This window comes from Orbicella faveolata, unplaced genomic scaffold (genome assembly GCF_042242905.1).
Source record: "Orbicella faveolata isolate gen_17 unplaced genomic scaffold, um_ofav_v1 contig_2, whole genome shotgun sequence".
Classification (NCBI taxonomy): domain Eukaryota; kingdom Metazoa; phylum Cnidaria; class Anthozoa; order Scleractinia; family Merulinidae; genus Orbicella; species Orbicella faveolata.
In genome coordinates this window covers 18,091,068-18,112,500 of record NW_028301547.1, presented here as the reverse complement: position 1 = coordinate 18,112,500, position 21,433 = coordinate 18,091,068, and the positions used below count along the sequence as shown (strand labels likewise).

The window sequence follows — 21,433 nt, the reverse complement described above, 5'->3', positions numbered from 1 at the left end:
ACGTATTGTTATTATTTATATCAACCCCCGCGGTAACGCGTGTGTTTGTTTGTCGATTAAATTTCTACAGTGAGAAATCTTGACCCAGAAATGTCCTGAAATTAGAATAAGTAAGGCAAATTTACCCGCTCAAAATGGACTTGAAAGGGAAAATGTTCCAAATAAATGCAAATTCCCATTTTCCGCACTGGGATTATGACGTCATAGCTTCAATTTCCCTGTAGGTTGAAGGCAAAATGCACAACATTTTGACCATATTTGGTAACAACTAGTTGTCTTTTGTTGTGTGACAGGTATAAAATACGATGCCGACTTTCTGATCGTCCTATTTGCTCTGGAAGCGTAACCAGAACGTATCTAGCCATATTTCAGGGAATTGATACACTTCAACCAAACCACTAGAATGGCCGATGAAGATGTTGCTGCTTTGGTAGTTGACAATGGATCCGGTATGTGCAAGGCCGGTTTTGCTGGAGACGATGCTCCCCGAGCTGTTTTCCCCTCGATCGTTGGCCGTCCTCGGCACCAAGGTGTCATGGTTGGTATGGGCCAGAAGGACTCGTACGTTGGCGATGAGGCCCAAAGCAAGCGAGGTATCTTGACACTGAAATACCCCATCGAACACGGGATCGTAACAAACTGGGATGACATGGAAAAGGTAGGAATTTTTCATCTGACCGGCTTTTGATGAGTGTAGTTCCGTGTGATTCGCGTCCTAAAAACGGAATTGTGATTTGTTTGCAGATCTGGCACCACACCTTCTACAACGAACTCCGAGTTGCTCCCGAGGAACACCCAGTTCTCCTCACAGAAGCTCCTTTGAATCCCAAAGCTAACAGAGAAAAGATGACCCAGGTAATAACCGTTCCCGTTTCCGTTGTAAACTGACTTTTGTTGGAAACTGCGAGAAAAGAGTTTCCGCCCCTCCCCCCTTTTTGTGTGCTGTCGAAAATTATGAAGGCTCCAAGTGCCTTTGTTATGTGCGCGGCTGACCGATTAATTTGTCATTCATTTCCTTGCACTGTGATTGTAAGTCAAATTGCAAATTTGAGCATTAATTAAAATTCTCATCGGCTTATTGTCATTTGAGTGGCGGCTTGCAACTTACCAATTTGTCCGGGAATGCTTTTACGTAACTCGACCGGAATGTTTTGCTACGTCACGAAACAACCCGTGTGAAAGCGATTGGGCATTAAACAATACTACTTTTTTCAAAGTTTCAATGTTTCCATTTTAATTTGCAGGAATTAATTTGCTTGACTTGCTTATTAGACTGCCTCTTGTTATAGTCTTCAAAATTTAGTAATTCAACTTGAGCAGTCATACGGACTTTAATATATTAATTTTACTGTTATGTCCACTTTGTAAGTTGAATATATTCCTGACTGACTGTTTCTAGATCATGTTTGAAACTTTCAACACCCCAGCCATGTACGTAGCTATCCAGGCTGTGCTGTCCCTGTATGCCTCTGGTCGTACCACTGGTATTGTTCTGGACAGTGGTGATGGTGTGAGCCACACCGTACCCATCTATGAGGGTTATGCTCTGCCTCATGCCATCCTGCGGCTCGACTTGGCTGGTAGGGATCTGACTGATTACCTTATGAAGATCCTGACAGAGAGAGGCTACTCTTTCACCACCACTGCTGAGCGGGAAATTGTCCGAGACATCAAGGAAAAGTTGTGCTATGTTGCCCTGGACTTTGAACAGGAGATGTCCACAGCAGCATCAAGCTCCAGCCTTGAGAAAAGCTACGAGCTTCCTGATGGCCAGGTGATCACCATTGGAAATGAGCGTTTCCGTTGCCCAGAGGCCATGTTCCAGCCTGCCTTCCTTGGTATGGAGGCTGCTGGTATCCACGAGACAACGTACAACTCTATCATGAAGTGTGATGTTGACATCCGTAAGGATCTCTATTCCAACATTGTCTTGTCCGGCGGTTCAACCATGTATCCAGGTATTGCTGACAGAATGCAGAAAGAAATTGCTGCACTCGCCCCACCAACCATGAAGATCAAGATCATTGCTCCACCAGAGCGTAAGTACTCCGTATGGATCGGAGGCTCCATCTTGGCTTCCCTGTCCACCTTCCAACAGATGTGGATCTCTAAACAGGAATATGACGAATCTGGTCCTGGCATTGTACATCGCAAGTGCTTCTAAATGCAGTTGGAACTTGAAAATTGAACAGTTGTGTTAACTTTGCCTGGTCAGAAGGGTAATAGCTCTTCGTGATCTGGAAAAAACTATGAAATGACACGGACTTGCAAGATCATGTAAATTTTTGTATAGGAGTAGTGGATATCATTTGAAAAATTGAAATATGTCAAAGTTTTATAGAGTTTTGAAGGTGTAATTAAAACTCTGTTTATATTGTATAAATTGTTTTTATTCTGATGCTTAAATAATTGACCTGTTGGGGGGTGGGGTCTAGGTATGTCGCTACATTTCAGACTTTGGTAGGACATAAGTCTTGTAATAATAGTTTATGCAGCCACGAATTTAGGACAATTTACCCCAGCCTGAATTCAGCAGAGTAATAATCATTGAATACCAAGGTTCAGTTCAATGGTGTTTCTCCACCCTGGAAAATTAACTTACATATGATGTGAACTAGGGCAATCTTGACTGGGGCAATCATAGAATCTCGGTTCCAGGCCTCGCTGCTTACCCCCCTTCCCCACCCCTTTTCCGCCTGGTTTATATACAGTAGGAATGAGCAAAAAACTCATATGAAATGAAATTCATCTTCAAACTGGGCACGCTTCGACCTAAAGGACTAAACATTTAAGTTCTTGTGACTGTGGTCTAGCGCGTATTACACATAGGCGCGCTAAGACAATGGTTTTCCTATTTGTTTAGTTTGTACTTCATGCGTGCTCTTTCCGCGCGTGCGTACGCGTACAGTTTTTTGTATGGCGTGGCTAAATCATTCCACCTACTGAAGAAGGGCTAAGCCCGAAACGGTTGATTTATCCGAAAAAAATTGACACTTTTAGAGCATTTTCAGCAACTTAAGCCTGGTTCTCATATGCTGCCGACATACCTGGGACACCGTCACGGCATATGTGAACATTTACCGCCGAATCATAATCTTTCCTAGGCATTGACCGCCGGCTTGCCTGCGAAGTTGAGCTGAGTTCAACTTCGCAGGCAAGCCGGCGGTTGTCGGCGAAGAAAATATTTTATGTGAACACCATCTGCGGACGCAACGCACTCCAGTAAGACATTTTGATCCATATTTACGGGTAAAATGGTTCAAACTTGCGCAATTCGATTTGCATTTCGCGCAAAATTGAGTACGTCGGCGATCCATCGCAGATGCGCCGGGGACCCACTGGGACAGATCGCCGAACGTTGTCAGTTGCAACCGGCGACTACGTCGCAGATAGATCGGCGGGATATGAGAACCAGGCTTTATTGTTTATATATTTTCGCGCGAAATGGAAGCGTTCTCCATCTGGGTCTGCTATAAAGCGCATCAAGCCACAATTTTTTTCCTTGCCGTTTTCCGCAACGTCCTATTAAGAAGGGAAGAGGAAAAGAAAAAGATGAGAACTGAACGTGAAACCATCCTATTTTTCGGGTCTTGTTTCCTCGTAGGCTAGTGAAATCGAATCGAATGCGAAATAAAATGTGGCGCCGTTGTTTGCAAAAACACTTTGGTCATAAATTTTTATTGCAGCAATGGCTCTAGTATAACACCCCGGTTGGGCGAAGTCAAATATTTTTCAAACAACTTTGTTTTTACGTCTACATCGCACAGCAAACGCCCCCACAGAGCACTACACCTTCGTCTTCAGTCGCGTGTTTTTTGATTTCCTTACTAGCCGCGGTAATCTGGGGCTAGTGCTGACTAACTCTACCCATGATTCATCTGGAGTCTGACAGCAAGGCGAGCGAAGTTTCAATATGGCGACCTCCACTGATATGAAAGGAAATGTTGTTAAAATGGAAGTTGACTACAGTGATACTGTAGATAAGAGGATACCAGAATGCGAGAAATTAGCCACTGTAAGTCACTTGCGTTTTCACCTGATTTTTGCAACTGGGGGTATTCTTTTAAAATGATTTTGTGTGGCACATGTTGGGCTTTTTGTCGTGACTAGTTTCTTCTGTCGTAATGTCTAGTCACATTGTCTCCATTTATTAGGATGGAAAACTCAGTGAAGCTCTGGAGATCCTTCTAGCTCTAGAGAAGCAAACCAGGACGGTAAGTAATATTACAAACAATACGTGATCATAGTAAACCTGGCTTTGACATGTTCATTTCACAAATTAAGCTTTAGTCAAAAACAAGTTAGTGGGTTATTTAAAACTCCAAATATCGAAAAAGACACTTAGTGTCTGTACAAAAGAAAGAAAAAAATCACGCCCTTGTAAGTGCTGGTATGCTTTTGCTGGTTTACAGTTAGTGCACTTAAACCACGAACACTCAATTTTTAGTGCAGAGTGCACTATTGGGATGGTTTGGGGGTTGACATCGCTGAAGCACTATGGCAATAAGGCACTATGGAAATAATGTGTAAACTTTAATGTTTGTATAATTAATTAATTTCAATTCATTAATTTGGCTTGCAGCAAGGGGGGGGGGGGTAGGATGGGGTAGGTACTTGTGAGCACTATGTAAAATGGGTGGCATATGTACCTACATTACTTCTTGGATCTCTTCAAAAAACTATATATTTGTTTCAGAAAGCCCCTTCTTCTCCTTGTGGTACTTTTCTCTTTAGAACAAAACCAATATTTGCTCTAAGTGCATGCGCAGATTAATAAGCGTTAGCATCAACTACATATCAGATGGAAGATACATTTCATACAAGATCACACACTACCGTTGCACGCTTCTCCTTGTGGTAGAACCCTAATATGTCATACGCATGCGTTCTAGCATCGTTAGCGCAATACAAGAGTGCTACTGTGACTGTGTGTCTTTTGGAATTACGCCTAACTTGGTTCAAAAAATATCATCTGTTGTTTCCAAACTACACTAGTGCATTTATTTCATCCTTTAATTGTCTCTATCAAAGAGACCAAAATGTTCATACCCTCAGCCAAACCTCTCCCAAGTAAGTGGCATTAAAACCTGTTAAACTGTACAAAAAACCCAGGAAACTGCTCAAATATTGCTGCAGACTCCATGACACCTACTGAAAGCATAAATTTTATCAGTCTCTGGGGGGACTCGTTCACATATGTCAGTCAAGTAACGCTGTTTACTTTCAATACCTCTGGTTGAAAGGCTTCTCAATCGTATTAATCAATATCAGTGTGTATTTTAAATTTAAGTGGTTTTATTGTTAATGCCAAAGGTGGAAACAGAACTTGCTGTTCTGTGACAATTTGATAATTAGATTAGTTCTTGTTAATCGGTCAAAAGAAAATTTGCCTGTTAAATAAAGCAAATCGTTCCTCTTCCATTTCTTCATCCGACATTCAACTTTCTTCCATTTATCTCCAGCTGTGAAAAGAATTCAAGCACATCTTCGGTGTGTTTGCGAGAAAACAAGAGTATCAGGTTGCATACCTTTGCGAGGGGAACAAAAGTATCTGATCAAGTTAACAAATGTTTGTGTGAAGAGTGAAATTGTCACATTTGCTACTTACATGTATTACTTAATTTGAAAGGAGCAAAAATCAACGTAGAACACTACAGTAAAATTCGAAACTTGTCTTGACAAACAGTAATTAACTGTAAGTTATTCTTGGACTGTGAATGAAAATACTCACATCAAACATACACACTGCTAAGGTTATGCCTCATCAAAATCCCTAGCTGACTAACAAGGTCAATACAAACCAGGAGTGAATAGTAGGGGTTATACAGGAACTGTATTATGAGTACTGCTTCAGAGCTATACATTACACTCTGCACTATCTGAGATGTCTCACTAGTTTTTTTTTTGACGACTGGCAAAAGAACGAAGACTTATCATACAATGTACATAATTAGTATTTTAACAGTGTAAAAACGTTAAATACTCTTGTTAATATGAAGAGCCTTCATTCTTTGGAGCCAAATAGGGTCACATTTTGAACGCGACATCCTGTGTGCTTGCAGTAATCAAGAACATTTTATATCTGAGTTTTTTTTTTTCTGTAAAAGGACAAACAAACAAACTAACAAGGCAAAATAAAAACCAATCCACCACTTTTAGATAGACCAAAAGGTCTCTTTGTAATATTATTAATTAGTTGTTTGGTATAGAATGTTGCAACAAAAGATGAGGCGAAATTGTAATTTAATAGTGAATTCAGTACTTCATTATTGGGCGTAGTGCTTAACAGGTTGTGACTGCAAACTGCCATGTGTTGTTTAGCATTAATTTGTTATTTTTTGTTTATTCTTGGGCTTCAGGCTGCTGACATGCATTCTACAAGCCGTGTCTTGGTTTGTATAGTTCAACTCTGTTTTAAGAACAAGGACTGGAATGCACTAAATGAGCATATAGTCATCTTGACCAAGAGGAGAAGCCAACTGAAACAGGTAAACAAAATTGTTTCTTATCTCAGACATGTCACAGATTAGTTAGACAAGTGATGCCTACAGGAGCTGTGTCACAGTTTGCACATCTCGAAAAGTTTATTGTAAACTTTTTAAGTTTGTCATTTTTAATCCGTGATTGTCTTCTCCATCTTTAACCTTCCTTGCTCCTTTGTGGTTTATTGTTATCTCTTTGGTGTTTTTCTATCTTAGTGAACTACTTTTTTATAGTCTTGATAAGGTTACTATTTAGGAGCGGGTAACCATTTATAATTGATTTTAACAGATGATCAGACATTCCCATTTCTTCCTGGTGAGAAAGTCAGTATTCTGATTACTTTATTCTTTGATTAACCTCAGGCAGTAACAAAAATGATCCAGGAGGCCTTTGCCTATGTAGAACAGACTCCTGACCTGGAGACCAAATTGAAGCTGATAGACACACTTAGAACAGTTACAGCTGGAAAGGTAAAACTAACATTGATAATGGGTTGTGCAGCAAACTCCTCATCAAAGAGGCCTTAAAGTTGATGAATTAGTCTTTAGATGTGTTTCTTTCCAATTTAAAATCACTGATTGATGATCTTGTTGCATGCGAAGAACTCACTCGGTCTAAAGCATTTTGGAATTCCCAAAAGCAAGGGGGGTTAAAATGTTCATGCTGTCCATGGTAGGGTATGGATATTTTCTGGAATAACCCAATTAATAAGGTTCAAGATGGTGGAGGTTTGACTTAGCTGACAGTAAATGACTGTGGAAGAATATCCAAGGAAAAATGGTTTGAGGTTGAGAAAGAGGGGAGTCTCAGTGTGAGACTCCTGATTGGAAGATAGCAACATTTATTTGAGGCATTTAAGAATACAGGCAGATTGGGCACTCAAGCAGGTTAAAACATGACTCAGAGCATAATTTACATAGAATCTGAAAACAGTATTACAACTTTTCAGTAATTTGTTTAAACACCCTCAGGCTTGACAACAATATGACACATTATGACCAGGACTATTTTTTGGCGTTAAGTGCTAGTTATTTGGGTCAGCCATTCTGCTATCTCTGTTTGATTGAATTAAAAGTAAATTGAAAATGGGATGCTAAAATAGTATGTATTGAAATGTTACTGTGATTAACAGACCTGTATAAATATGTTTGCTTAATAAATGGATAAATGCTGTACTGTATGTTTCTCTAGATATATGTTGAAATTGAGAGAGCTCGTCTAACCAGAATGCTGGCTAAAATAAAGGAAGATGAAGGAGATATTGCAGGTAACATGGTCTAAAGACTCAGTATAAATACTTTTTTGTTGTGTAGAAAGAGACATTCAGTGCCTGGGGATTGTTTAAAAACCTGTTTCAGGGGCTGTACACCATGAAGTTCAGTGAATGCTGAATTGGTAAATCACAGTTTGTGTAGACACAAATACACTGCTGTGATTACTGTGCAAATCAGAAATAAGTGAGCTAGGCATATGCATGTTACTTTGCTATTCATGTCAGTTGCTTTTCTTTTGCGATTGATCACTTTGTAATCGAAGGGGTGAGTGCAAAACCATGCTAAGTGACGATTTGGGTGAAAAAAAAAAAATTTCGCGAAAGGGCTTGAATTTTCGCATGTGGTCTTCAATGTAATAGAAAAATGTGGCCCTGTATTTTTGTCGCTGGTTTTTGCTTCGTTTTCGAGTTATAACGTATGCAAAAATACTTGGCTTTTCCTAGCCATGTCTTTAGGAGTTTATTTGTTGAACAGCAAACAGGCAGACTGTTTATACATGTAGTGTATGAAGTCAAAATCAAATCTCACGGCATATATAGAGTGGAAATCTGGGAACAGATTGTTTACGTCGGGTATTGTGACGTGAGCACAACACGTGAATCGATCGAGAGTGAAACGAAATTCATCGAACAAAAAGAGATGTGCCGCATTAGAGCTCTGTCAACTAATATCTTAAGCATTGTTTTAAAGTACCTTGTATGCCTGCCTTGTGGTTGAGAGGCATCATAAAGTCTCAATAAACCCGTAAGTCATCAGCACGTTTTAAAGAATCAAAATGTGTTCTGAAACTTCGAAGGCAGCTGATATACCATGATCGTGTTATCGGCGTTCAAAGTCAAATTGAGCCAGGCAGCAAAGTCCAAGAGCAGTTCTTGCCCAAGAAAAATACCCTCTGGTGAGTCATGGCCCATTTGCCAAGGGTTGCTATCGTCAAAGTTTGGAAAGCGAGAACTGGTTTTAGATGTATAAAATTTGTCTTGTATTTTCCCGTGCACGAGGTGTAAAGACCCTTCCCGGCATGCATTGCGATCACGTTCTGCGGACGTTTCTCGAACTGGTAACTAGATTGTTTAAACATAAGAATGGCCAACAAGTAGCGATCGATTGTAACATAGATCTGTGATCCAGACTTTTGAGCTTCTGGGATCAGCGGACATGCAGATGTATGGAGACCCGTACGTTGCGGAGAAGGGTTAATCTGTTAATCTGTCAGCCCTATTTATAGTGCGTTTTCACATGAAATCAACATCATTGAGCTTATAAGTTGCATGAAATTACCATTTTGCTGTTTTCTAAGTGAAACTAGCATCCTTTCCGTCAAGCGTTAACGTGAAATCAACATTTTAACCTATTTAGACCTGAAATCAACATCATTGAGCTTATGCGCTGCGTGAAATGGACATTTTGCTGGTTTTTAAGTGAAACCAACATGCTTGCCGTCACGCGTTAACGTGAAATCAACATTTTAACCTATTTCGACCTGAAATCAACATCATTGAGCGTATGCACTGCGTGACATTGACATTTTGCTGGTTTCTAAGTGAAACCAACATGCTTGCCGTCACGCATTAACGTGAAATCAACATTTTGACCTATTTAGACCTGAAATCAACATCATTGAGCTTATGCGCTACGTGAAATTGACATTTTGTTGGTTTCTAAGTGAAATCAACCTCCTTGCCGTCATGCGTTAACGTCAAATCAACATTTTAACCTATTTAGACCTGAAATCAACATCATTGAGCTTATGCATTGCATGAAATTGACATTTTGCTTGTTTCTAAGAGAAATCAACCTCCTTGCTGTCACGCGTTAACGTGAAATCAACATTTAAACCTTTTTTGACCTAAAATCAACATTTTTGAGCTTATACGTTGCGTGAAATTGACATTTTGCTGCTTTCTAAGTGAAATCAAAGTCCTTGCGGACGCGGCGGGCCGATCCTTTGTTATGATATACCGAGGCGAGACTTCAACTTATAACAAAGGCTTGGCTTGGCTATTATAACAAAGGATCGGCTCTGTTTATCATAACAAAGGCCCGGCTTCATTTATTTGAAGACCTCGGCGGGAAAAGGGCGCTAGGTGTTTTAATCAAAAGTGAACTTTGTCGAAAACGCTCCAAATTTCGCATGCAGTTTTGTTTAGGTATGTTTAACAATGTCCCATAGTTTTTCTGCTAAACTTCGCTTCGTTTTCGAGATATTGCATATGCAGGAAAACCACTCGGTTTTCCTAGCGGCGTCTTTATAAACGAAGCAAAAACCAGCGACAAAAATACAGGACCATGTTTTTCTATTACATTGAAGACCACATGCAAAAATTCAAGCCCTTTCGCGAAAATTTTTTTTTTCACCCAAATCGTCACTTAGCATGGTTTTGCACTCACCCCTTCAATTATTACTGTGAACAAACTAGAATACTATTTCTTATCAGAGCAGCGAATTAATTTCGTAAAGCCTTTTCACTCAGAGCTCTCTATAATCTTGAAACAAACTACCAGTTAATTTGTTGGAGTTGGTAAACAATATGTTTAAATTAGCAGACTACACTACAGCAGCTCTGTACATGTGTGCACATAACGTTGATTTTGGAAACAATATCACTTTCAGTTGACTTTGGTGGAGTCAATATTTCCTCAGCTCTTCTTTTTGATGAACATATTATTAGTCTTCAGACAGCACAGTTTGGTGAATTCAATATCTTTGATGTTTTCTTCATTTTAGAGGCAGCCAACGTTCTTCAAGAGCTTCAGGTATGTATTTCAGTGTTATCTAAAATTGATTTGAAAATGCTAAACTATGAAACAGTGGCCATGTTGATGTCCCAAACAAATTCCGTGGGAGTTTAATTCTTTTCTCCTGTAAATACATTCTATTGTTCCAACAGAGTGGCCACATGAGTGATAATGCTCTGTAGCAGTATTGTACTAAGGAAAACCTATCAAGGAAAGGGAAATGTAACCACAAATAATTAATCTCTTTCATCGACTCATTCATGAATCTTACAGGTTGAGACATATGGATCAATGGAGAGACGTGAAAAGGTGGAATTTATCTTGGAGCAAATGAGGTTGTGTCTCGCCAAGAAGGATTACATTAGAACACAGATCATCAGTAAGAAGATCAGTCCAAAGTTTTTTGAGAACAACCAAGAACAGGTTTGCCATGCATCTCTTGTTTCACTGTCAGAGCACTGAAGAGTATGGCAGAGTAGTTTAAGAAACAGTGAACAGCTGAAAACTTTTCTGGAGTGTGGAGTTGTGTTGTGATTTATAACAATGATGTGAAATAGAGAAACTATATAATGGCATCTAATACGTAACGGCTTTGGTTGGTGTTTACTTTAATTACATCTTTGCAATGTGGGGTCAAAACACCAAAAGTCAAAGCAAGTCCCACTATCATGCACATATTTAGTTTAAGGACATTCATGCGGAAATTTTCCAGTGGATTTTTTTTTAAATTTTTACTGCAGTCAGATAATGAGTTAGTTGTGTCAGAAATGTCCAAAAAAATTGGGGTCACCAACTTCGTTTTAGAGGTAAAACGTGTGGAAAACTACCCTGATTTTGAAAAATTGGCTCAGGTAATTCAGCATGCTCTAGAGGGGTTTATAGTTAAAAATATTGAAGGTGAGTCAATGGAGGCAAACGATCTTGGTCATATTTTGTAGAAGTGGGTCTGTTGCGTAAATAATTCCAAATGTTACCAACTTTTTCACAAAACTTAACCCTTCCAGAGGCATTTGAAACTGTCGTATAGATAAACAAAGAGCTAAAAAGAATGGAATTTGGTGGTGCATTTTGCAAAAAAAAACTTCTAGTTGATAGACTTTCTTCATTTTTTTGCTTAACATAGAAAATCAGTAGAGAAAATGATCCATCAAAAGAAAAATAGGGGTCACCGAATGTCAAGATCATTAAATCCAGGAAAAGCTATAGCAATGGCCATCTGCCCTATCATTGATCATTTAATTGGTCAGCGCGCATGCTGATGCATTGCGTGGCATGTGAATTTGTGTGCGCAGTAAGGATATGCAGAAATAATTAGTGCAAATGTCCTTTATTCCAGCCAGCTTAATATCTCATATCATTTTGTTCCCCCCTTTGCAACTTTTCACCAGCAAAACTCTGACACATATAACAGATATGGCAAACCGTTATTAATAATCTTGTGGTCTTGATGAGCAAAGACACTGGGGTCCTCCACTAGAATAACTAGCCAGCTAAAACCCTTTGTGGTTCTACTGTTTAAACAATGGTATTCTGTTCTGGGATGAAACCCTAGTACAGTATGAAACATTTAGGAGTGAAAGCATGGCAACATAAGCTTTAAGGGAGAAGTTCACTCCAAAAAGCTTACTTTTTGTCTCCATCTATAGCAAGTAAACATTGGGTTTTTCCACTCACCAAAGCTTCATCCTCTAAAGTGCCTGCTATCTTGAAGAAATTCGTCTTGAAAGAAGCCCAAAATTTGACTTTAGATGCCGCCATTTTGTAACTGTACTTGGCAGTGAGGGCGGCGTTTATGTGGTGTCATTCTGTCCAACTCTAGTTTGGCAGGAAGCAGAAAAGCCTGCAGCTGACTTGGCATCCTTCACAAGGTCAGCAAAATGTATATTTTTCAACTGATTATCCATGTCACTATCTTCACGTCTATCATTTTCGGGGTTATGAGCACGTTTGGCTCGAGATAATACAATTCAAGAGCAGCCTAGGGTGGTAGTTAAAAGGCTTGTCAGAAGCCATGAGCAAAATCCCTTGGATGGAATGATGTCACAAAAACACGGCCTGGCTGCTGAATGGCAGCAACGATGTCAAATTTTGGGCTTCTTTAGAGATGAATTTCATAAGGAAAACCTGCACTTCAGAGGGGGAAACTTCGGTGAGTAGCTAACTTAGTGCAATATTCTTATTTAGGTTGACAAAAAAATATGTTTTTTGGAGTGACCTTCTCCTATAAAGAATGGATCTCTCTTTTCTCTTGCAGGATTTAAAGTTAAAATTTTATCAGATAATGATTGAGGTAGCAAGACATGAAGGCAGTTATCTGGATATTTGCAAATACTACAGGGCCATGTTTGACACACCATCAGTCCTGGAGGACAAAAGTAAAAAACATGAGGTAGGCAGAAAAGAAAATCAAGAATTTGGTGTGTTTTTGTCAACACGGCAAAGTGGATTGTATAGGTAATCAAATGATTTCCAACTTGCAATTTGGAATAAATGTGACCTTCTTTGGGAAAACAGACACTAACGCTTTTTCGTTAAACGGTCAAGAAAACAGTTCTAAAGGGATACTAAATGGCTAACTCAAGTGTTTAAATGGTTTCCATAACCGTTTAAACGGATAGAAAAATAGTCTTTGAAATAATAGTCTTAGCAAAATAGTCTTTGAAAATAGTCTTTTCAAAGACTAACAAATAATTGCATAAGCCCATAGGGCTCATGAAAAGTTAACAATTGCTTAATATTTATTTCAAATTGCAGGAGAAAAAAATCATTGATTACTTGTACTCAATTTCAACTTTCTGCACTGTTTGAGATCAACTGATGTGCACTCAGCTAATCAACATGCGGGAAATTTTTTCACGTATATAAAGATGTTATTTGAAATTATACCCTACAATAATATAAACTAGTGAGACAATCTCAGATAGTGCAGAGCGCAATTGATAGCTCTGGCACGGTAGTCCCAGAAGTACTCACCCCGGCTTGGTTCACTTCCGGTTTGTATCTACCTTGCTAGTCTGCTAGGGCTTTTCCCCTTTGCAGTGGGTATGTTTCAAGGTTGTATTTTCATTCAAGGTCCAAAAATTATGTACAAATTAATACTACTGGTGTTTTACGTTGATTTTTGTTCATTTTAAATTCAGTAATACATTGAAGCAGCAAATGTGACAATTAAGCTCTTCACGCCAGCTTTGTAACTTGATACTTTTGTTTTCGTCGCAAAGGCATGTAATATGAAACCCTTGTTTTCTCCAACACACGGAAGATGTGCTTGTTTTTTGGAGATGAATGAAAGAACGTTAAATATCTGATGTAGTGATCAAGAAACAGAACAGAAACGATGTTGTTTTACTAAAAATGCACATTTTTACTGATGAACAAGAACTAATTTAATTATCAGATAGTCATGAAATACCACTTTTTCTTTCTGTTGCCACCTTTGTTGTTAACAATAAAACAATTCAAAATTAACACACAACGATATTAATGGCTGAGAAGCGTTTCAACGAAAAGCATTGAAAATAAACAGCGCTACTTGGCCGATATGAATGAGTCTCCTAAGGACTGATTAAATTAATTTGTGCTTTTCATCAGGTGCCACGGAGTCTGCAGCAATATTTGAGCACTTTCCTGGTTTCTTTTGTTACAAATTTACAATTTGCGGAGTATTAAAGCCACTAACTTGGAACTTTTTGGTCTGTCTTACAGACACAATTAAGGCAAGAAATAAACAAGCCACTAAGGAAAAGCAGTACATTTGAACCCTGAGAAGCACACTATTGTAGATTGAAAACAGCAGATGATATTCGTTGAACTGACCTGTGTGTAATTCTAAAAGCTATGCAGCCACAGTAACGTTTCACTTTTGCAATGAAAAGGGACAATTGGCACTACCTGAAAAATAACTGCCATCCTTGGTCACATGACATGACATTTAAAATACCGTGTGGAAAGATAGTGTATAAAACTAACGACGCTAGAATGCATGCGTCTTACATGTTGAGTTCTACCATAAGGAAAAGCACTCAACATTTGTGTGTGATTCCATATGCAATGTATCCTCCACCTAATATAGAAGCCACGAACGCTAACTAATCTACGCATGCGTTTAGGGCAAATTAGTTTTGTTCTAAAGAGAATGGCACCACAAGGAGAGCAAGGGGTTACCTGAAACAAATATATAGCTTTGCGATGTTCATACCTAACTGACGGCGATGCAACGTGTTTTGCGTAGAGTACACATGAACCTTTCCCACCCCACTCCCACCACTTCCTTGCCTCTAGACTGATTAATTAATTGAAATTAATTGATTAAACAAACTTTAAAGTTTACAGCTTAGTGCCATAGGGCCATAGCTCCATAGTGCCATAGTGCCTTAGCGGCAGGCAGCTCCCATAACCATCCCAATAGTGCACTCTGCACTAAAAGGGAAACTCTGCATTTGAGTGTAGGAGCTCATCAGGCTGGCACTAAACTCCAGTTTCAGTCACATGAAAAAGTTTTGCTTGCCCATCAAAGGTTTCTAGTTTAGTCTGGGGTTTCATTAATGTTTTCAGTAGAGGAGCAACTGCTTTTAACAAGAAGCCAAATTTTTTGAACTGAACTTCTTTATGAGATAAACTTACCCTTGGATGCTCAAGGCAGGTGGGCACACTTAACCTTACAACTAGTCAACTTGCCCGATGCCCAGCCCTCAGTGAAAAACCTGGTTTAGTCCATTTAAGGTAAATTTGCTGGAAGCCATTTTACATCTGGGTGGAAAGAGACAGCATGAAAGTTAAGTGTCTTGCACAAGAAGCCTGGCCACAGCTAGACCCAGACTGCTCTATCTGAAGTCGCCTCCTATAAGCACTTTTAACTCTCTTAAGCTTATAATGCACCTTTATTATCAACTTAACTTTTGCTGCTCTTTTTTCGCAGGTGTTAAGAAATGCTGTGCTGTTTCTTATTCTTGCCCCATATGATAATGAACAGTCAGATCTTATTCATCGTGTCAGCGAAGAGAAGACTTTGGATGAAATCCCTCTCTATAGGTATATTATCACAATCTGATTGTCTTTGAGGTGTATACCATCCTGTGGTTTGTTTGTTTGTTTATTTATTTATTTATTTATTTACTCAAACTCAATTACTGTACACAGATGATGAAAACAAAAACAAAAACAAAGAATTAAATCCCTATGTTTTTATAATTCACCCTAGTTATCCAATAAGTGAACAAATTTTCTTAAGTAGGGGTGGTACCTAAAAAAACTTGGGTCTTGGAAACTTTTGATCCTATCTCAACAGCAACAATAATAATAATGATAATGATAATGTTAATGATAATGATAATGATAGTGTTAATGATAATGATAATGATAATGACAATGATAATGGTAATGATAATAACACTTTCTGTCAAGTCCAGTCGCACTTTACAAAACATAAGAAGAAAAGTAAACAATGTAAAATCACAGGAAAAGTTAATTATGTCAAATGCCTATAAGGGAGCTTCTTATCACATGTTGTAGTGTAAAATCATTTACTTCCACAAGTCATTTGAATTGGTGGCCTTGCTGGTCAAGACTTTTTTTTACTTTTTTAACAAGGAGCTTGATTTCTTCAAAGAATTGCTTATCTTTGTACAAGGTGAAGTCTGTATACAAGATAAGTGGCCCATTAGGCTGGCACTTATTATGTAGCATGAAGCTACTAGGAGCATTTCCTCTCCCTCCTGGATGGGATGCTACTCCATCAAAGGGTTACCCCCGCCCCGGTAATTAATTTGCTGCTACGCATTTGTACATGGGTGGAGAGAGGCACTATGAGTGGTGTCTTGCCCAAGACCATAGCACAATGTCCCTGGCCAGGGTTTGAACTGTCACCGCTTGATTTGGAAGTGAGCACACCAACCATGAGCCCACCTTGCCTCCTAATCTTTGTATTGGGAGAAATAAAAGCAACTTTTTACATCCGGTTGGTACATGATTTGTCTTTTAGAGATCTGCTGAAGTGCTTCACTACAGCTGAACTAATGCGCTGGTCCCATATCAAGGAGGTGTATGAATCAGAACTAAGAACAGGTTCATCTGCCACTGGTGTGTTTGAACAAGCAACAGATGAAGGCAAGAAGCGGTGGGAAGACTTGCGCAAAAGAGTAGTGGAACATGTGAGTGCATGTAGTTACAAGTTTGTTTTCTTTTGTGTGATATCTAATATCACTCATCTGTTCAGAATCCTGTTTCTGATGCATGAGCAAGTGGTTGAGTAGGTTACTTGGCATTCAATCATAGCTGTGCAATTATTTGCCCTTAGTTTTATTATCCAATTTAACTCCCAGTCCATAGACTACAAGTAAGATGGGAAACAACAAGTATTTTGTGATTATTATTTCTGTTAGTAATGGTTGTCCAAAGGATGAATGACACCAAGCAATTGATGAGTTAACGAGTTGAATTCACTGCATTATCCACTGGATATTGATTTATTTTCACTGGTTACAGTTGGCATTATCTGTGATCCCATATAGCCAATTATTGATACTGATAAATCGCTTTACGAGATTTCATCAATAAATCAGTCAGTCAAATTATTATAAATTTCAGTGGTAGTTACCTGGTATCCCTGTTGTGTATTATTATGGTCACAAAATCATGATCACATAGCTTTGATTGGTTGTTCATCTGGCTATATACTAAACAGAGTTTTGACACATCATTACATTTTGTTGGTTTAATTTCAAGTTAAAAGAAATAGAAAGTGGTCACCTTGAGCCCTCTGCAAACATAAGGAAATTATGTTTAGGAGAATTTGAAAGTATTCTAAGTAAACCTGTTATGCAAAGAGTTAATTCTTCCAAACTGTCTCCCTGTTTTCTATTTGCTTATTGGTGTTCAGAGTGATATTGTCTGTGATTATGGTGAGACTGACTGTGTTGATTTATTTAATAGAACATCAGAGTCATGGCAAAGTACTACACTAGAATAACACTGAGAAGAATGAGTCAGCTCTTGGACCTAACTGTAGATGTGAGTCATCAATTTTCATAAGATTTAAATTGTGTTTCCCTAGATTTACTTTTAGTTTTGTTTGTTTGTTTTGCAATTAATAAATTATTCACATCGTCATGTAATATGACAGACAGGGATGATCGCTGAGCTTTACAGTTTAAAATTAGTGATTTGGTTTCATTTAGCTTTCTTGACCAAATAATAATTGAAGGGGTGAGTGCAAAACCATGCTAAGTGACGATTTGGGTGAAAAAAAAAATTTTCGCGAAAGGGCTTGAATTTTTGCATGCGGTCTTCAATGTAATAGAAAAACGTGGTCCTGTATTTTTGTCGCTGGTTTTTGCTTCGTTTATAAAGACGCCGCTAGGAAAACCGAGTGGTTTTTCTGCATACGCAATATCTCGAAAACGAAGCGAAGCTTAGCGGAAAAACTACGGGACATTGTTAAACATACCTACACAAAACTGTATGGGAAATTTGGAGCGTTTTCGACAAAGTTCACTTTTGATTAAAATACCTAGCGCCCTTTTCCCGCCGAGGTCTTCAAATAAACGAAGCCGGACCTTTGTTATGATAAACAGAGCCGACCCTTTGTTATCATAGCCAAGCCAAGCCTTTGTTATGAGTCGAAGTCTCGCCTCGGTTTATTATAACAAAGGATCGGCCCGCCGCGACCGCAAGGACTTTGATTTTACTTAGAAAGCAGCAAAATGTCAATTTCACGCAACTTATATAAGCTCAAATTTATTGATTTCAGGTCAAAAGTGGTTAAAACGTTGACTCATGTTAACGCGCGACGGCAAGGATGTTGATTTCTCTTAGAGAGCAGCAAAATGTCAATTTCACGCAACGTAAAAGCTCAAAAATGTCGATTTCAGGTCTAAATAGGTAAAAATGCTGATTTCACGTTAACGCGTGACGGCAAGGATGTTGATTTCACTTAGAAAACAGCAAAATGTTAATTTCACGCAGCGTATAAGCTCAAAAATGTTGATTTCAGCTCTAAATAGGTCAAAATGCTGATTTCACGGTAGCGCTTGACGGCAAGGATGTTGATTTCACTTAGAGAGCAGCAAAATGTCAATTTCACGCAACGTAAAAGCTCAAAAATGTCGATTTCAGGTCAAAAAAGGTTTAAATGTTGATTTCATGTTAACCCGTGACGGAAAGGTTGTTGATTTCACTTAGAAAACAGCAAAATGTTGATTTCACGCAACGTATAAGCTCAAAAATGTTGATTTCAGGTTTAAATAGGTAAAATATGGCGGCCGGAAAATAGTGTTAACATCTGGAACTTACTTTGGTTATCTGGGACAATGACTATCTGCACTGAACAAATAAACATCAAATAAGCACTTTTCCAAATACAGCAACGTCTTAAATGGCTAAAAATCACGAGATAATACATATTTTTCGACAAACGCGATCGTAGCTTTATGTCACGCACCGCCTAACAGTTTAACAAATTAACCCTTCTGCGCAACGTACGGGTCTCCATACATCTGCATGTCCGCTGATCCCAGAAGTTCAAAACACTACAAATCATGCCGATATGAAATAAAATCAAAGCAACCTGGATCACAGATCTATGTTACAATCGATCGCTACTTGTTGGCCATTATTATCTTTAAATGAAAAAAGCCGAAACAGTCTAGTTACCAGTTCGAGAAACGCGAGCAGAACGTGATCGCAATGCATGCCGGGAAGGGTCTTTACACCTCGTGCGCGGGAAAACATGGCGGTCGATACAAGACAAATTTTATCACTCAAAAACCAGTTCTCGCTTTCCAAACTTTGACACTAGCAACGCTTGGCAAATGGGCCACAACTCACGAGAGGGTATTTTTCTTGGGCAAGAACTGCTCTTGGACTTTGCTGCCTGGCTCGATCTGACTTCGAACGCCGATAACACGATTACGGTATATCAGCTACCTTCGAAGTTTCAGAACACATTTTGATTCTTTAAAACGTGCTGATGACTTACGGGTTTATCGAGGCTTTATGATGCCTCTCAACCACCAGGCAGGCACACAAGGTACTTTAACACAATGCTTAAGATATTAGTTGACAGAGCTCTAATGCGGCACATCTCTTTTTAGTTCGATGGTATTTCGTTTGCCGCTCGATCGATTCACGTGTTGTGCTCACGTCACAATAGCCGATGTAAACAATCTGTTCCCAGATTTCCGCTCTATATATGCTGTGAGATTTGATTTTGACTTCATACACTATAAACAGTCTGCCTGTTTGCTGTTCAACAAATAAACTCCTAAAGACATGGCTGGGAAAAGCCAAGTATTTTTGCATACGTTATAACTCGAAAACGAAGCAAAATCCAGCGACAAAAATACAGGGCCGCGTTTTTCTATTACATTGAAGACCACATGCAAAAATTCAAGCCCTTTCGCGAAAATTTTTTTTTTCACCCAAATCGTCACTTAGCATGGTTTTGCACTCACCCCTTCAATTGTGAAAAAATACATGTAGTTTTGTGGCAAGTGTGATGAAGCGTTTCATCTTGGCCAATAAAGGATTTAATGCAAGGCATAAAGGACACCATTTCCTTGTGGGAAACATTAGGTAATCCTTTGTGGGCAAATATCCTCTATTTATGACTTGAACAAAAATGTGTTTTGTTGGTTCTATCTTCAATTAGCCTGGAAGTTTTGTCAAAAGAAACAAATTACCTAGTTTACTTCACTTCCCTTTTTTTCTTTTTCAGGAGACAGAATTGTTCCTCTCTGAGCTAGTGGTGTCCAAAACAGTGTTTGCAAGAATTGACCGTCCCGCAGGCATTGTTACCTTCAGTGCACACAAAGAATCTAATGAGATTCTCAATGAGTGGTCACACAACCTTAACACTCTAATGCAACTTCTCAATCGTACAACACATCTCATCACCAAAGAGGAAATGGTTCATAAACTTGTACAAATGTAACTTATCTTGCATTGCTCTGAAGCTCGTACCAGTACTGGAATGACATGACAGGGCCTTGCAGCTGGGTCAAGCTAGGCTTGATTAAAAAATGTCCAATATGGAATGTAATTTAACGAATACCACAAGTGGATTGAGTGAGATGAAATTAACCTGATTAAGGCCTTGGAAAAAAAAAAGTTTAAGGCCTCAGGCATTGAAGAGTGAAACTTAATGCTGGGTGAATGTTTGAATAATGTAAAATTTTTGTATGGAAAAAGTTACTGAAGTGAGACCTTGTTAGTGAAATGCCACACAATTTCCCTCTTAAATGTCCGATGCCTCAAAGTGAGTGAGGTACAGGGTTGCAGAAAATTAACTCAGCAGTTTAAAGAACAAGCCTTGAAACAAATGCACTGTGTTCTTATTTATTAGATGCAAATAAGTGAAGCTTAGTTTCTTAAATGGACAATGTAATCATGCTCTTTCCAATTCTGGTATTTGTTAACTAATTTCCATAATGAAAATAGTAAAAATATCGGTTATAACACCAGCTGCAAAGGGGCTGTTTCATGCTTCCACCCTCAAGCTTTTTTTCTTAATCAGGATAAAAAGGTGTCAAAATGATGTACAACAAACAGCTGTTTGAATAATAAAACACTTGTCATCTACTTCAATGTGTATTGTGCAGTTTATTTTGGTCTGTGTACACTGTAGTGAGCGATGGAGTGACCTAATGGTTAACCCAACACACGCTTGATCAAGTAGTATAGGCTGTAGTGCTTGTTGGGTCATTGCACTGATTTCTTGGAGAGACACTCAGTTCTGGGAGTGTTTTTTTCCACCCAGGAGTATATAAGTACTTAATACCATGCCACAGAAAATACAGCCAATCGGAATACAGGGAACCTGTTGTATAGAGAAAACACAAGTGACTCATGGGATATTCCATGGCAGTGCATAACTAGTATGTATTTTATAGGTACTACAAACTGTCAAGTCAACATTACAAAATGCTGGCACAGAGGGTGTGGGT

At 38.8% G+C, this 21,433-nt stretch overlaps 2 protein-coding genes across 2 annotated transcripts; both read left to right on the top strand.

Moving 5' to 3' along the window:
- Positions 1-318: 318 nt before the first annotated feature.
- Positions 319-2,383, top strand: LOC110065204 (actin, cytoplasmic-like). The gene is made up of 3 exons (XM_020772312.2): positions 319-658; positions 745-855; positions 1,400-2,383. Exons 1-3 carry the CDS (start codon positions 404-406, stop codon positions 2,162-2,164), a joined length of 1,131 nt encoding a protein of 376 aa, XP_020627971.1. The 5' UTR covers positions 319-403; the 3' UTR covers positions 2,165-2,383.
- A 1,478-nt stretch (positions 2,384-3,861) lies between these two features.
- Positions 3,862-21,074, top strand: LOC110065169 (26S proteasome non-ATPase regulatory subunit 12-like). The gene is made up of 12 exons (XM_089290047.1): positions 3,862-4,015; positions 4,155-4,214; positions 6,360-6,488; positions 6,846-6,953; positions 7,675-7,750; positions 10,483-10,511; positions 10,767-10,916; positions 12,748-12,882; positions 15,412-15,524; positions 16,474-16,642; positions 17,424-17,501; positions 20,206-21,074. The coding sequence occupies exons 1-12, from the start codon at positions 3,914-3,916 to the stop codon at positions 20,419-20,421; spliced, it is 1,365 nt and encodes a 454-aa protein (XP_089146173.1). The 5' UTR covers positions 3,862-3,913; the 3' UTR covers positions 20,422-21,074.
- Positions 21,075-21,433: the final 359 nt, after the last annotated feature.